Source organism: Rhea americana, unplaced genomic scaffold, assembly GCF_003343005.1.
Source record: "Rhea americana isolate MKP2758 unplaced genomic scaffold, rheAme1 scaffold_25, whole genome shotgun sequence".
In the NCBI taxonomy this organism is placed as follows: Eukaryota; Metazoa; Chordata; class Aves; order Rheiformes; family Rheidae; genus Rhea; species Rhea americana.
Window position 1 is genome coordinate 4,507,984 of NW_028186368.1, and position 17,725 is coordinate 4,525,708.

The window sequence follows — 17,725 nt, forward strand, 5'->3', positions numbered from 1 at the left end:
AAAGATTTTTTTATACTTCATTGCCCTTTTCTCTATAGTTTCTTCTACAAATAGATTGGGACAAGAAATGTTTATTTGAATTTTTCCATGGGTTATGTTTATTATATTTTAACTACAGAGATAATATTAAAAAGTATGACAATAAGCTCATCGTTCTAAATGATTATGATTTTAATTTTTATGGTTAATTATTAAATTGTAGATTGCTCATTAGTATTTCCAATATGGACATATGAATCAGTTAAAGAAGCTAGAATATTTTTATTACTATCAGTATTGGAAAAGCAAAACAAAAGAAGTAGTAGTTCCTGATGATGAAAAGCGAAGAATAATCTTGAAAATCTGCCACTGCTAGAACAGGGAATTTTAATCGTTAACTTCTGTTCACCAGGGATACTGGAGTTAAAAGGCTGCCATATCTAATTAGCTTTTATGTCAAATGTAAGGAATACACAATAGACTTTCACAGTTGGCAGTCAGAATTCAAGTGGGAGAGGTGAAGCAATCCAGTAGTTACAATCAATCAAAACAATATAATGTATTACTCAGACATCTCACTAGTCATTTAAGTCAGGATATTCTGCTAGAAGATATTAAGGCCAGAGACAAGAAAAAAGCAAAGTAGGCTTATTCCATGACACTGTTTCTGAAAGAAATTCATTATGAATATCTTTATTTGCCATCTCTTAAGACATTTCTCATAAGACTTCCTAGAGTGACCCTCTGGATCATGAAATATGTAGCCATAATTATGTTTTTATAAATCATGGCCTGAAGAATTGAAGCTACAGCTATTCTCTTCTGCAGTTTCACTCCTCATTTTGCCAGGATCCTAAATAAAATACTTTTCTTTATTTACCCATGGCTTACTTTTAACTTTGGCTAGACTGTAAATTAATTCAGCTGCATCCCAGGGAAGTGTACTAAGTTTCCATTCCAGTAAAGCAAATTATATGTGAGTGAATTTGTACTTTAACCAAAACTAGTCACAATAAAAACTAAAATCACTAATGATGTGAAATCATTAAACTGTTGCACACTGCAGACTGCACTAACCTACTTTTCAGCTAAACTGAATAGTACTGCTTTCACTTACAAAAAGAACGTCAAAGACGTAATTAGGTCTTCTTATAATGGTAAGTAAAACATTCTGTTCTTATATCTTAAACAAATTTACCAAAGATTGTGGGGAAAAAAAACAAATCCAAACCCAAGGCATCCAACAAATGCACCAAACATTTTCCTAGCATGTATTTCCTCAGATTGTCCTAGAATTTTCCCTTGATGCTCATCAGTACAAATCCTGACTCTCTCAAAAGGAGTTATAAACACATCCTTGTCACACATCTAACATCTGACAGGACATTTTTATTACTAACATTTCAGTAGAAGGGAATTGAAGCGCTAGAGAAGTAATTGAAAGAAAGCTGTTTGAGATGATGCTGTAAACCTGGAGAGCAAAGAAAGTACTTCTCAGTCTGAATCCAAAAATTTAACTACATGAACATTCTACCTTTTGCCTGCACCCAGCACTGCAGAAAAATAGCTTTGTTGACCTCCTTCTGCTAAGTCAAAATTACTGCAATTTGTGCTGATTCTACTGATTCATATATCATGACGAACCTTCAAACTGTCTATTTTTGCTAGAAGTTTTACCAAATGTTATGTGTGTAATAGAAACAAGCATTGTGGACATGCATATGTCTGAGTACCTTGCAAGTCTGAAGGCATCAAATGTTATTGGGGTGCATAGACACTATGATTTGTCTCAGGGCAYGGATGATGTTTAACTTAAAATTTTTGTATTTTGAGCACATAAACTTTAAAGTAAGTTAACTTATCTCTCTCAATGGGAAATTTCTTAAATACATTAAAGCAGTTTGCTTTGCATTTCAGCTATGCCTTCAGGAATTCAGTCAATTTTAAAGTATGTATTTGTGGCTGAAGATGGAGGAGTAGAGCTGAGACAGAAGGGATTCGGAAAGAAGAGGTTGTAGACTTTGATTGTTAAAATGAGTATACAAAATCAGGGAGAAGTATATGGGCACAATAGGGAAGACAAGTATATTAAAAAGAGGTAAGTAAAACTGGAAAATAAGGAATCATATATTCCATTAGATTCAAAGAAGAATCAGGTGTCATATCTCACTAAATCAAAAATACAAAATGCCAAGTTTACAGTTTTCCTACTAAATAGATTGAAATATTTCCTGATAATACAAAAAATTAAATTGAATTATGAGAGATAAATAATTGTTCAGGTTATAACATCAGCAGATATCAAGTATTATTTGGGTTACCAATATCTCAAAATCTAGAGGTTGTGTGATCATCATAGAATCATGCAACATTAATTATGAGAAAATGAAGAGCAAAGTCTGTATCAGATATCTTTCCTCAAAATACACTATAAAAATGAAAAAGACAAAGATTATTATAAAGTTAGAAAAAAGAGTTACTCTATATTCCTATTTAAAATCTGGGAGTATCACAGACATCCATTTTAAATACTCTTTGAACCCAAAAAGAAGAGATAGAAAGTATTCATATAAAAATGAAAAATTTTTCAAACCTTAAAAAATTGGAGAAAAAATCAAAATTGCAATAAACTTGAGTTTTTGCTTTATTTTGTGTCTGTATTTATTTTGAAAACAAGATATGTCTTGCAAAAGTTAAACTTGACAACAAGGAGCTTTACAAAGCTTTGATGTGGGCAGATATGAAGCAGAGAAAAGCCATTAGGAAGTTACAAAGACAGGAAAGGAGCATCCATTTCAACTGAACAGGAGAAATTAAACTATATGAAAAGACGAACGGGCTGGTACGCAATTTAGCATAAGCAATCAAACATCATACATACACTCTTATAACATGAAAGTTGAATTCCAAAGTTAAAAAGCTTTCAAAGTAAAGCTCCAAAATAAAGGTAGAAATATTCACTAAAATAAAATAAAATAAAATAAAATAAAATAAAATAAAAAGATCTCTATATAAAATGTATAGAGCAAAATAATTTTAGAGTTCTGATAGACTGCAAAACTAAGTCAATTTAGCAGGTATAGGAATCCCTTAGAATGAACTTGACAATTCTGTTATTTTTTTAGTAGTGAATTTCTCAGAATGTAGAATTTTAATTCTGTAAGAAGTTCTGAAGTTCATATGCAGATGACATTAATCTGCAAACAGAATAATTGTGTCAAAAAGAATGAGATACCCAAAGCTATCATTAGAAAAGGTTTGAACAATTTCCTTGAATTTTTTTTCAAATGTTCCCAAAAATCACAAGTTGACCATCACCCCAACAGATTTGTGTGGCGTGTACTTTGGGCTGCACTGCAACCAGATCTCGGAAGAGATATAGATCTTTTCACCAAGTTATATACCACAAGACTTCTGAGAAGTGCAAACATGCTGGAAACCCCAAACACTTCCAGTAATAAAGCTGATGAATGGCTTCTAAGGCAACGAACAATCTTTCATCTTGTTTCCTACAGCCTGTACTATGTAGAAGTCAAGACAGAAAGATCACGTAAGTCCCTCTTTATTTGGAGTAGCTGAGTTTATGAATTTCAAGTTATTTATTATTATTTTTCCTGTCAATACATTTTCTTCAGTGGACCAGAATGTAAGTGAAAAAGCAGGTATGATCACATTTTTAAAGATCTTCATGATCACAGTATAAAGGAGGAAGAGGATACTGTTCAGAAGGCAGAATCAAAAACAAAAACTGGGGTCTTTAAAATAAAAGTGTTAGAGCCAACTATAGGAAAAAATGATTAAGATTCCATGGCTGACAATATATTACAGAGAATTGCTAAATATATTGCAGGGAATTGCTAAAGTGTAAAAACAACCTGGAAAAATCATGCGAACAGTTTAAGTGAGAGAACTGTCTCTTCTTAAGTATTTTTCAGAATGAAAAAGGAGAGAAGAGAAAGGTGATAAAGAAAAAAAATTCTAAGATGCTAAGAGCTGTAGCAGTATACATTGATTCCCCTCACAGATCCCCTGCTTTGCTACACAGTAATAATTTAGTAAAATGCTTTCTGCCCCATAGAAATGTATTAAGGACAAAAAGACAGAGCTACGAAAGCAAGCCACTGCTTGTTTTCTGCACCAAAACATTTTTTTCATTCTGTTATTCTGCTACTACTCTTATCATGACTTTACAGTTGAAAACAGCTATTGCAAATGCAAAAACTTTTATCAAACAGTAGCTGAAGGCAGTTATAAGTGAGCAATTAGAAATATCTATTTGAATGTCCTCACTTTTCTTATAATTAATTCATTCCACCCAGGAATGCGAAGAGGACAGATGCCTACTAAATGCTACTAATCGAAAGTTATCTATCAAGAAAAATTCTATCCTTGACTACAGACAGCAGTTGTTCTCTATCATAAATCTTAGGGACCTACTTTTGTGAGTGTGACCAGTGCAAATTCAGTGCTCATTAACAGAGCTACTACTTACATTTATGCAGCTTACCTTTTCTTGAAATCAGTAATTAAAATAAAAACATATAAATATCACTATAGCAAATCTGATGCATACAGTTACATGGATTAAAACCTCCCTACTAGATATATGTCAAAATATAGGTACTAATGAACCATCTTATATTATTGAGAGTTTTTTTCTTAGGGGTTCTTGCAGGTATTGATTCTTGTCCCAGTACTGTTACCACTAGTCTAGAAGAAAGTATAAAATCATTGCTAACAAAATGTGCAGATGACTCAAGGCTGCATGAGTAATGAGTAATGAAGGGAACAGATCACTAACAGAGATCAATTGCTAGGTAAAACAAAGTTAGCWCTAATGCTCATGCATCTAAACACAAAGAATCTAAGAACAGGAATACAATTTATAATAACCGGATATGACTATATTCTGAAAAGCAGTAACACTGAGAAGCAATTAGGAAAAAAGTGAAACACAGTTATGAGCTGTCAGTGGGATGTTTCAAGAAAAAGCCTAGGCAGAACACCTGAATACAATACTAACAGGAATAAAGGTTTCAAATGGAACTAGTAAGACACTTAGCATTGCACCAGTTCTGACATCCACAGGATTTGAAAACCTGAGCACAGCAGAGAGAAGAAATGAAAGACAGACTCAAACTCTAGAAAACATGTCTCTATTGCAAGTGAATATAAGAGGTAGATTTAAATTTCACAGAAAAGAAATTTGAGAGATGATACATCTCCGAGCTATAATTACCTGTAAAAGAAGTTGTGTAAAACTATGCTGTTCTTAATATAAAAAGAACTTGTGGCTGAAAGTCAGACACGTTCTGATTATTCTATATAATTTTTAATGAGTGGAATAAATGAAATAAAGGATGTTAGAAGATTTTCTATAGCTTGTAAGTCTTCATATAAAAACAAACTTTATGCTACAGTTCAACTTACTGGATGAAATTCTATGGCTTAGAGTACACCTAAAGCCAGAGTGCTTCTAACCTAACAAGAGCTTTAAGGCACACTGGTATTTATATCTCTGTACCTATGGAAATTCATTCTAGTTTGAAATATTAAAATAAATCTTAGTAGCTAAAAACTTCTTATTAAAATTATTGGAAAGTGAATTATTTTGGATATCTAGAAAAACGTGAGACTTCACAGTGGATGCTCTTCTGGAAAGTTTTTAATTTGTGTTGACATTAAAATTACTACTTCAAAATTATGGTGAGGAAATTACTGAATACTCATTTTTATAAAACTATGTATATGTAATTAGATAAAATCAGTAATATGTCACCCACCATTGTGAATTTGTCAACAATGGTAATGAAAAAGTTGCTTTAAATGTTTCTTCTGATCTAGATCAGGTGATTACTAAATTACATTTCTACTTGATTAAAAATTTCAAGGAAATAATCAAGCAATAACTGTGATGGAAATAAAAGGCAAATACATCCTACTTTCCATTAAAGTAATAGTATGGTGATAGACTAGCAAATGAAAGCAATAAATTTTGCCAACTAAAATCTTCAGGCTAATAACCAGACCACTTCATTTGAATCAAACACCTTTTATCCTCTTACATGGTACTGAACTCAATTGCTTTGTCAAGGATCCAAAGATTTTAGTCAGTAATAAGTAAACTGAAATTACTAATCAATTGAAATAACTCCAAAGTTAGAATAATTTACTTACAATTTAGATGAGAATAAATATCTATGACTAAGTAACTGTAACATATATTACAAAGTGTTCATTACTGTTGTAATTAGTATACCTTTCTCTATTAACTTCCATGTACAACTACATTTCAGGAAATGCAAATGTAATTGCTTACCAAGATGGTGGTAACAATTAACGAGCGATTGGAGAGGGAATCTGTGATGTTTGCTGGTTTTCCTTTCTGATTCTCTGTCATGTTAAGGCCACTTGCTGGATCCCAAGTTCCAATCTATAAAACAGTATAGTACTATGTAAATTGTCCATTAGTTATATTTCAACATCTAAGAAAGAATACTAGAAGGAAAAAGTTGAGATTGCTACCACTTACTATTCACCCCTCCTCCATTATCCTCTGTCATTTTATTTAAAGTGTGCTTGTTCAAAATATGATTCACTATATTTCAAAGTATGTTTGCTGAAGTGTGACATTCAGGGGGAAAATGATGCAAAGAAAGTATGAAGTCACCCTGAATACTTATTTTTTTCCATTTAAATTTTCATTCTTCAAGATAAACCACGTCTGATTATAATGTAATAGTCGGGTGGAAATTCATTTGCAGAGCACAGAACATCTTCTCTACAGAAGTAAGATTTACCCTTTCTCTCATCAGAAAGAGCAGAAGGGCAAAAAGATGTTTTTTTGAAAAAATGTAATGGGGAAGACTAAAAGTAGATTAAGTGTAATAACTGAATTGATTTCCTGATGAATGTTCAGTACATATACCTTTTGACATTCTGTACTTTGAATTTCTTATTCCAGTAAAGTCAATAGGATTTTTATCTAAGTAAAAAGGTCCAGGGTTATGTTTTAAGGTGCAGGTCAAGGACAATATTGCATACTCTGTAATAAGTTATGGGTCTTATGATTACATCATTCAATTTCAATTTCATTACTGTGAAACTAAAACTGGCAGGCAATAAACAGAAAAATCCATCTTTAGACATCAAAATTTTTTGGCTAAGGAAGAAAAAAAAACTCTTTTTGTTTTTAGAAATAAATTTTAGATTAAAATTCATTTCAAATTGTGAGCAACATCCTTGCTATAAGGTGAAGTTTATTTACATCTGAATCGGGAAAGTAATTACATAATTCTGTGACATAGTATGTTTAATTAATGATACTTATTTATTTACTAGGTTATTTAATTATATTTATACAAGCGCACACAGATTTTTTTTTAACATCTAAACGTTTCAAAGTGATTCCTGAGGAATTGTTTCTATACTTTTAAATCACTTGTTACCACATAGCTTCCAAGTCAGCTCAGGATGTAACTCCRTATGAGTTGAATTGACAGAGTTAGGTCTTTAAAACTGAGAAAAAAGGGAAGCAGGGGAAAGGGAGATAGGATGGCAGGGGGAAGGAATGGGGGGAGAGACAGCGAAGAAGGGATGCAGACAGAGAAAGATAGAGTTGTAGAGAGAGTGGGAGAGTGCAATGTGGAGAGATTCAGCACAATTTGAATTAGATGATCTTGAAAAAAGCTTTAAGAGCACTCTTTTAAATGAAAGGACTAACTAAAATGTATTCGCTCTACTCAGAAGTGTCCTGCTGTAATGTTAGAGGATTACTCCTGGATTCAAGAAAAGTAAACTTCATATTGTTTCAGTATAAACAAGTTTTCTTCAAAGACATTTTTGCTTCAGCGCTGATTTCTCTTTCTCAGTAAAATAACCTATAAAACCCAAATTTAACTAAGCACTTTAGTCTAACGAATATAGACCTAAATTTTCCTTTTCTTAATTTCACACTACTATACCCTAAAGAAACTGCTCTGGTTTTGCTCATTATCTCTTTGAATCTCTGCAACATTCCCTGATATTCTTTGCTAACACTTTCCTAACCCATAATTTTTTGTGATGCACTATAACTAATTCTTACTGCTCTTTCCAAAGCTTGTTAGCACATTTAGTTGAAAAAATAATACCATCAAATCCCTTTAAAGCCAAAATGAACCATGAAAGAAGTAATAATAACTTCCTTTTCTGTGAACTTCTCTATACACAGGTCAAGTAGATATTGGTTGTTTTTAAAAAACATATCCTTTTATAACTATTTATCCTTTTGCTTCTTATGTATTTTTCATTATTAATGTTTCCTAAGTTCCTTTTTTTTTTCTGTGTTTTAGACTACTGTATTTTCAGTGGAATTCTACTTCCTATATTTCAGATTTCTGTAGACCCTTTTGTTTTATTTTTATATTTTCACTGGGGTTCATATCTTCTAATATACTGTCAATTGAGAATTAAATTAACAAGTTTTTGTGTATCTACTTTTAAATCAATAGTGATAGCAAAATAAAAGAATACGTAACACAGATCCAGATGGCAGACACCATTCCTTTAGCCCAGTGAGCATACATTATGCAGTATTTTACACCAGTGTTCTCTCAGTTTCCAGTCAATATAGAAAAGTTAACCAAGCCAATTGTTTTTTTTAGTAAGATTGCTTTAGCAAGAAGTATCAAATATGTCACTGAAATGCAAATATATTACATTGTCTACAATTTTTAATTAATTTGTTTTGTATTTCTGCCAGAAAAGAAATTAAGTATATTGTCAAAATTTTATTTTCCGGAAAACTCATGCTGCTATCCAGTGTTCTTAAAGCCATCCTGGATTCCAGAGACTTCTTTTCCTCATTTTCTTCAGTCTTCCTCTTTCGTCATTCATTTACATTCAGACTCTTCAGCCATAACTACTCCTATGGATCTATTCTTCCATTTTGTTTCCAGGAAGGAAAACAGGTTGCATTGCACCTGTTCCACTCATACACAAACAAGTAGCTTTGCAAATCGAATAATAGCTTTATAATCTTTCTTTTTTTCCTTTAGCTTACTACTCCTTTCACAGAATACTCATGGGCAGACTCCTTACTGTCAGCCTGTTGTCAAATGTTTTTAAAAATAGATTAGTCTTTCAATTACAGGTTTGCCATTGGATATTTTTGGAAATGTTATTACCTACTTTAATGTTCCAAAGCAAGTTCACGGCTTATGAACTTTTTGAAAATTTTCCCAATAAGAGAAATAATATCCTAAAACAGGTATTGGAAAAACAGGTTTTGGAAAAATATGTTATTTATATTAACTTCTCTATTCAATTGTACATAGAAAAAAAAGGAAATGCAATCCTGCAGCATGATGACTTCCCTAAGTTTCTCTGTATATTTAGGGAGAATATTACCTTGCAGCAATATATGATAAAAATTTATTTGAAAATGAAGGGCTAACAGAATGCTGGACACAAGGGCTAAACACAGCCTGCAGGGCAGATGTCAACTACAGCATGTCCAGAACCTTTGTTCACTAACTGTAATAATTAGAGACACACTGCAGGCTCCTGCACTGCTTCTTCATGGCAGAGTGGTAGGAGAAGAGGAGGAGAATGATCTGTCCTCAGATCGTCWTGGAGTTATATAGCTAGGCCAAAGATATGTATGTGCCTCCACAGCCCTTACTTCATATAGAGCTAACACTAGGCTACAGAAAGAGGGCCTTTTTTCAATCCTTGCATCTCTTACTCCATCTCTGTAGAAGAAAACCTGACATCAGAAGACATRAGCCTGTGCAACTCCCTTATTTTTTTTAGTGTGACTTACTAATAGGAACTTTGTATTCCAATAAGAGAACTACAGTTCCTTTTTAAAACACAGAAAAACGCTAAAAACAATAGCTATTTTATTTCATTCTGTTCATGTGAATTCTTCCTGAGTTAAAAAGATGCAAAGAAAAAACAYGCATACCCATTTGTTATCTGTTCACACATAAGAACAGATGATAGGATTRGAATCGCCACTAAACCTAAACTCAACATGAAGCGACATTAAGTGACATCAACACTAAGCATGTTAATGAATGTCTCTAGGATCAGTTTTTCATTCTTGTGTAAGTTCTCTTGAATCTAAGGATCTTAGAAGGTGAACACAGCTAAGGAGCTGCTAATCATCAGACATCAGAATAACAGCTTTTCCTAGAAAACTTCTCTCTTTGAAGGTAGGTATCAGGCTGAGAATGGGTACAGTTTCATGTAACACATAAATGTTATTATTGAAAGCCTGTACATTAAAATGCATTAAATAACATTAAATAACAATAAAATAACATGGAGTTTCAATTTAAAAGTTCATATTAAACTTCTCATTTATTTTTTCTGATGGATATAATTTCTATGATCTACAGTGCTAGTATGAAAACCTATTTGYATCAACTGCAATCATTTTTAAATATTGTTCCCCAGAAGTACCTTAAAGAAGTAGGTACCTATAAAAAGTTTGCTTTTCAGGTTGTTTTCAGCATTCATCTAATGTGCTCTCTTTCAAGTCTGTTTTCTGTTTCAAGACAAATTTTCTGAATCCAAATATTCCAAACTTTCTGGTCCCAAACATTCAAGTATGAGTGCCTGGCAACTTAGCAAGGCACTTCCATTTCTGCAGAGGAAAACTTGATACATGAAGAGGAATGAGGCTGGCAGGTACGTGTAGATCATTTAACACTGAAATTTGGCTGAATTAGGTAATGTTTATTCCTTTGTTATGGCCTTCCCTTAAGACAGCCACATACTATGAAGATTTCTATACAAAAGGTTCATATCCCAAGAACCTCCTTTGAAACCAAACACCTTAGTGTATAGCCATATTATCCAAGGTATCCAGGACCAGTGAGTCAGCTGGAGAACAACTATAGATCCTGTGTATCATATATTTCTGAATAATAGAAGTAATGCTACTATGATTTTTAGAATTTGTTTCATAATAATGACATTTATATTAGGCTGGTGGACACACACAAAAATAATAAGAGGAAAACCCAGATGTCWTTAATTTTAATGGTAATGAGACTCTAGCTTGCAAAGCCATCACTAGGATAAATACTTAAACTCTCCAAACTAATGCTTCAGTTTTACTCTCTTCTTTTGAAAAAAAGAGATTTTGTACCAAGATTATTTCTAAAACACGATCTTCATAAAAGCACAAGTTTATTCCCAGATATACAAATTGATTTTTCTGTAACATGGTATATAAACAGCTTTTTATCCAGGGAAAGGAATTTAAATTTGTGTGGTTTTTTTATTATTATTCTTTATTTTCACATCACTTTCTTGGTAAACATTCTACATACCTTTTCAAGACCTTCTTCCTTGAGGCTGATTACATCTAAATCAAAATCTGTCCTTAAGCCATTAGTTTTGTTGAAAGTTATCCTGCCTGTGAGGCCTTCCCAATGGGCCTATGGAGAAAGAAAAAACAATTTCCATAAATAAATACCACTCCTTTTCTTCTCCCACAAAAGAACAAATTTTACTTCCACCAAAATGGGAATATTAATTATTCATTCTGTCTAAATAATTCACCTTGTGGCAGACTTATTTCATATTTACTTTTTGCTAATTAAACTAACCTTTCTTTAAGCTTCACAGACAATTTTTAGCAACTTTCWATGTTACTCAACTGACTCTTCTTATTAAATGAGACAAAAAGCTGTTTCATTTTCATTCCTCCAATATTCCACTTCTGTTCCTCCCCCTCACCTCCAATTCTTCTCTTATAAATACTGGATTTGATTTTTCTGTTAGGAYATTTCATGCAAGTAAGGGCTAACTTTTGTAAGACGCTGAGTTCTCTGAAAATATACTGAGACAGMAAACATTAGGTCCCTGAGCCTGTCTTCCAGAGCTGATTCCTTACTTTTATTAAAGTGTAGCATCCTAATTTTGTATAAATTACCTTGTTCTAAATTACAGTAAGCTACGCAAGATCATAAGCTATGATCTTGCTAATGCAAGATCAGGACATTTATGGAAGGCAGTACCTAAACAGTATACAAAGAGATTAATGCTATATATATTAATTCAGTTATTATTAATAGTAAACAAATGAAAATTAAAAGAAGGGGTAAACTTCATTCTTGAACTCTTTGAACATATGCCAGCATTTGGTTGCTGAATATTCTATTGTTAGGACTATGGTTCGGAGCTRGKTTTTGTTTGTTTGTTTTTTATTCCAAATAAACCCTCAACAATCTATAAAAAAAGTTTTATTTATAATACAGTTAGATCACCCTGTTATGTTGTTTTGTAATACACACTTTGTTCTAACTAATATTTCTGCAAGACCTGTTTTCAAATATAAATATTGTCTTGCCTGCAAAGACATATTTACATATAACATATAACAAGCTAAGAGAGTCCCACCAGCTGAAAAAAAGGTTGAATTAAAGCAGAGTGGGAACAAAAGAAAATGGGAGTGAGAAAAAAGGAAAGARCATATTTTATTAGTGGCATACCTCCTTAATGAGACTCATAAAGCGGGTCCCAAAGCGCCATGGTTTGTGCCGATTACACTGTAGCGAGCTGACAGTCATCTGTGGGAACTGCTGGACAGCCACTGACACGACATGAACTGCATCATACATTAAAGCTGCATCCGTCTGAAATTAGAATGAAATCAGAGCCATGAACAAAATGAAAGCATATGACAGACCAGCAGTGAGAGGAGGAAAAAAAAAAATGTAGCCCTGCTCATTACATTGTAGGGAAAAAATGATATGACTGCTTGTGTAGCACCATCAAATACAGACTTATTGCCAAGCCATACAACAGAAGTGTCAGGACGYTCAGTCTCAGCTTTTCTCTTCCTAATCCTGAAATAAGGGCCCAGTTACCAACTTCTCAGGATCACAGCAGTACATTGGTATCTCTGATGATTTATTTTTTAAAAAACAGTATGTTAGCAGGCTCTATAAATCACTGTATGCATGTTTGAGTCAAATCAGTCATTCTCATGAGTGAGAAGAAAAAAAAAAATAGATTAGCAAGGTAGCAAGACCTTGTCTAGGAAGAAAAGTACATAGGATAAAAGACTAATGTTTTTCTGTTTTAGAATTAAAGACTAGATACAGTCCCAAAGGTCTTTAACCGATTCATTAATCACTGTTCAGGGTATCAGTTTAAATCCCTAGGACTGACCTAATCAATATCTTCTACAAATTGGAAGCAAATTGGAGYTGCATTATAATGCACACTCATTGTAATTGTTCTCATGTCCTGCACTAAATAAATAGGTTGTTTAGACCAGGTACATAGTTACTAATGTTGTATTAGCACAGGATTGAGACTGCCTTTCAGTACATACCATCATGATGTAGGGAAAAAAATGATGCATCTTTCCTATTCTGTTTGATAAACAGAGGCAAGCCTTGGAACCAAAAGCGAGAGAGGACCTTGGAMTCATCTGGTAGAAGTGAACTTTATGCCATCTGCTCAGCATACCTTAGAGAAAAAGGACCTATTTCCCCTTCTCATTCACATAATTAGTGAGCTGTGAAATTAGTTCTTTAATGGATAGGAAACCTGGAGATTACTGCACTTGTCACAATACAATACAAWGCAATACAAAATGAGCTTATATAGTGCCTTTCATGCAAATGCATCCCTAGGCACTTTACAATAAAACTAAACATAAACATGCAAAAGTGCTTTACCATTATAGGCCATAAGCTACTGTTAAAGGGAAAATATATGTTTACATTTAAATGGATTTCCCAAGGAGAGATTTCAAAATTCAAACAGAAATAAATCCTAATTTTAAAATAGCCAGTACAATAGGTTTTGATGATCTCATATGCCAAGCTGCTTATCCAGAGACTCCAAATCAGTCAGAAAATCTTAAGGCATTAAAGTGCTTTTAAGGCAAACTGACATCTGACAAGGAGGCAGTGAAACTCTCTGAAGTTGGAATGACACACTGAGTAAGCATCATACAAAGCTTAATACTCCAGTGGCAATAATTGGCAGAAGCTGGAGTCCAAACAAGAGTTCCTTAAAAAAAAACTATAAAATAAGTACAACACATTAATCTGGCTCAGAAATGCAAAGTTTCTTCTTTTTTATCAGTTTTATTTCTAAAATTGTAGTCTTTGCACCAATGAAAGGAGATGGGAATTGCTGGAAGACTTCAGCAAAAGCAGATCATTAAGACGCAACCAGAAATTCAAAAACAGCATTAACTGACTATTTAGATATAAATTTAGACATATAACTGATACAAATCATCAGTAAGAATCAAATGGATGTTATGTCAGATGCAGAGCAACACAGCTTTCTGTCAAAATCTTTAAGTCACTGAGCTGGAAATCTTTAGGATAATCAGACAGTCAACTCAAGTGAAAGCATTAAATAAGTCATTGCAGGTTTAGAAGTAATTTGTATTCTGATAATATTCTTCATACTTGACTGATGAATATTGCTTCACTGGCGATAACTCTAAATCAGATTGTACTTCTTTTACGCATGCACAACATACACTAATCATTGACTAGCATCTGTATGTCTTATTTGATTTTTAAATACCACAAGATAAATCCAATATTTACATAGGCTCAGATTCCACAATCCTCTCTCTGTGGTAAGATTAAGTTAAATGTGTGCTTAAATGTTTGTACTGAATAAAGACAGATAGAATCATATACTAAAAATGCATGTGTTTAGTGATACTTTGCTCACCTCTCTGGGTGCAAAATCACTGATTTTATTGRAAAAAGGAAACCAGCATAGATCTCAGGAAAGAATATAAAGTATATGCTTGAATTGGCAGGTTGAGTTTCTCTTGGTTGGTCCTTTTACTTCTCATCTGAGAGACAGCAGGAATTGATAACAATTGCCCTAGCTCTCCACCCTCATGCATTAGGCTTCCTAATTTCCTAGAATTTTTAATATTCTTTATCTAAATAGAGATTGGTGAACTGGAAGGAAGAAGAGGTAGGAACTTTGAGAAAGGGAATTTATCTTGAACTTCAAACTGGAACCTGCTACAATGCTGCCACTCAATAAAGTACACATGATACAAGAAAATAATTTTACTGAAAAATTGATTTAATACTTTCTTGTTAACTTGTCTAAACATTTTAAAGATTATGTTTTATTTCACGAATATTTCTTGGTACAATTTTTGACTACATTTTTRGTTTGTCCTACCTAGTGAAACACTTTATGATCACTTCTTTGAATACAGATAAACTCATCTAGAATATTGCTTATTATACTGTGATGTGTACATCTACACACAAACACACACACACAGACACACAAAAAAAAAAAACCCTACAAGAACTACAAAAGCTTTCTGTTGAAATAGAATGAGATCTATTTAGGTGGCAAAGATGTCAGATAACAGACATCTGTGGCCACAAGTCTTTCCTTCAAGTGAGTATGTGAAGCAGCAAAAAAGATTTTAGCACTCAGAGAGAACAGCTTATCTTTTTCCTATCACTGCATTTGTACATTTACAAAATTACCTAGTATATCCTCTCTCCTGATGACTGAAAGAATTACTAAAACATGAGATAAAAACAGCAACTGGATGAATTTACTAAACCAAAAAGCAAGCGTTTTCCATTTATTGGTAGAGAAGTGATCTCACTTACAACWTATCTTGGCTAGAGAGAAAATACCAATATTTGTCTTTTGATTTTTATCTCAAACTCACTTGCATACTACACATTTCTTCTCAGACYGTTCTGTCGTTCCTTTACTTCCTGTCATACTATGGATATTCTGTTTGCCTCTTCTAATTACATATGTTTCTATAATAGCACTAATCACTGGTGAGTCCTACTTACTAAGTGCTGTCTAACAGGATTTCATGTAGACACTCTCATTTCACTGTGGAAGGGCTCTAGTGAAGYGAGACTCAGTGTAGAGAAAGTAGAGAGTGAGTTTATTATTAGAGAAAGAATCTRTTGCTTTTCTCCAGACTTCCTCAGAATAAGAAATAGCCCATCCTCAACCCCTTGCAGATATGTCAAAGGCAAATTTTAAGCTCTAGTGGGAATATACTGTGAGTCTTGTCACATACTTATCATGTCTTAGTTGATTAATATTGTAGAGGAGGGCCCTACAATATTAGGTGGATGAAGGGCAGAGGGGGAGTATTTTTTACTGKTTTTTTTAACATAGGAGAAGTAGATGCACAAGAAAATCACTACAGCCTGGGTCTCAGTCAGGAAGAAATCTTCCCCACATAATGGAACTGACAAGCTGCTTCTCTGCTAAGTTATTCTGCCCTTTTTCTAGCATCCAGTGGGTATGATTTTTAGTGACCTCAAGCATGGCTGATAGGTTAAAAGAAAACCAGCTGGCAATGTGAAAACCAAACGAGCAGCTTATGCACTATGGAAGGAGTCTGAGAATTACATCTCTATCTTAAGACCTTCCCAAAGTGAGAGGAAGGGCTCGTAGTCAACCACATGGATAAATGCAAGCCTAATGGCACAGAGACATCATGACCTTCACATCAGCTTCAGACTTACAGTACATCAGAGTGCATTGATGCCATTTGATATATGAATGATTAAAGATACTTTTGGAAAAAWTTTTGCCTAATTAACTACTAAGGTTTTAAAAAAGTTGCAGATTTGACATGTAATGACATTATCAAATTATGACTTGTTTATGCACCTTAATAGCACAAAAGAAATATTTTTATAACATTTTGTATTTATCTCCAGCCAGATACCTGAGAATTTGATGTACCAATTAACCACTTSATCCCTGTTCACGCCTGAGTGCTCCAGAATTGTCTCTAAATAGCAAAAATATACATTCTATTTTTTAAAAACATCATTTTTATTATACATTCATGTTTACCTTTGATTTAGGATGAAGTATTTCTAGGCTAATTTTGTTACTTCATTAGCTACATTAGAAGAACCCACTTCTCAAGAAGAATTATATTTCTCATATTTCATATTTCAGGTTTAATTATAAGAAATTGTAGTCTTCTGTATAATCTATCAATTAAAAAAAAATGAGCTGTTATGTAGCCATGATCTAGAAGAACTTTTAATTACTCAAATATAGATAATTAAAAACAGCTGGAAAGCAGGAAAAAACCTTCAAGTTTTCAACTGAATGTTAATTGTTTTTTTTCTTAATTAAATTTATCATTAATAAAATTCTGTAATGGAATATGGGCTTCTATCTAAAAGGTGGTTTGAGAAGTACTTGAAAACATCAAGAATTTTTCTACACTGAGTGGCAAATGAAATAAGCCAGTGGAGTAGACAAGCTTAATAAATTTACTTTCTGTTCTTTATTATWTGGTCTAGCGTGGATTCATGACAGAGAAGAGTTAATTGCAATATTTACAGTTTATTTTCATTAGATCAGAAGATTCTGGTATTTACAAATCTGTGACAAACAAGATCTCATAATTGCAGTCTTTATTTTGACTATTTTTTTCAGTGACTATGAGGGATATTTTTCTTGTAGAAAAGGACTTGCAGAAGTGGACCACTAAAACAAAGTTGRAAAAAAAAGTTATTTAAGATGATTAGATATTTAAGAAACAAAATATTTCATGCAAAACAAAGGCRAATTTTAAAAATTCTTTAAACATATTATTTTTATTCTCCAGTCAGGATTGTGTGACATGGTTCATTGACCCATGAACTATCTTATGGTTCTTATAGCATCTTTACCTGCATAGTAGCTCCAATTTTTCACATGTAGCCCTTCATCATCTTCTTACAGGATAAACATATTA

The 17,725-nt window shown here is 33.0% G+C and overlaps 1 protein-coding gene across 1 annotated transcript in view; it reads right to left on the minus strand.

Annotated features, from left to right (window-relative positions):
- GRIK2 (glutamate ionotropic receptor kainate type subunit 2) overlaps positions 1-17,725 on the minus strand; it is a 414,190-nt gene that overhangs the window by 188,410 nt on the left and 208,055 nt on the right. The window contains exons 7-9 of the mRNA XM_085306980.1: positions 12,468-12,611; positions 11,304-11,411; positions 6,299-6,412 (exon numbers count right to left, since the gene is read on the minus strand). Coding sequence (XP_085163106.1) covers positions 6,299-6,412; positions 11,304-11,411; positions 12,468-12,611 — 366 coding nt within the window. The remainder of the gene's footprint in view (positions 1-6,298; positions 6,413-11,303; positions 11,412-12,467; positions 12,612-17,725) is intronic.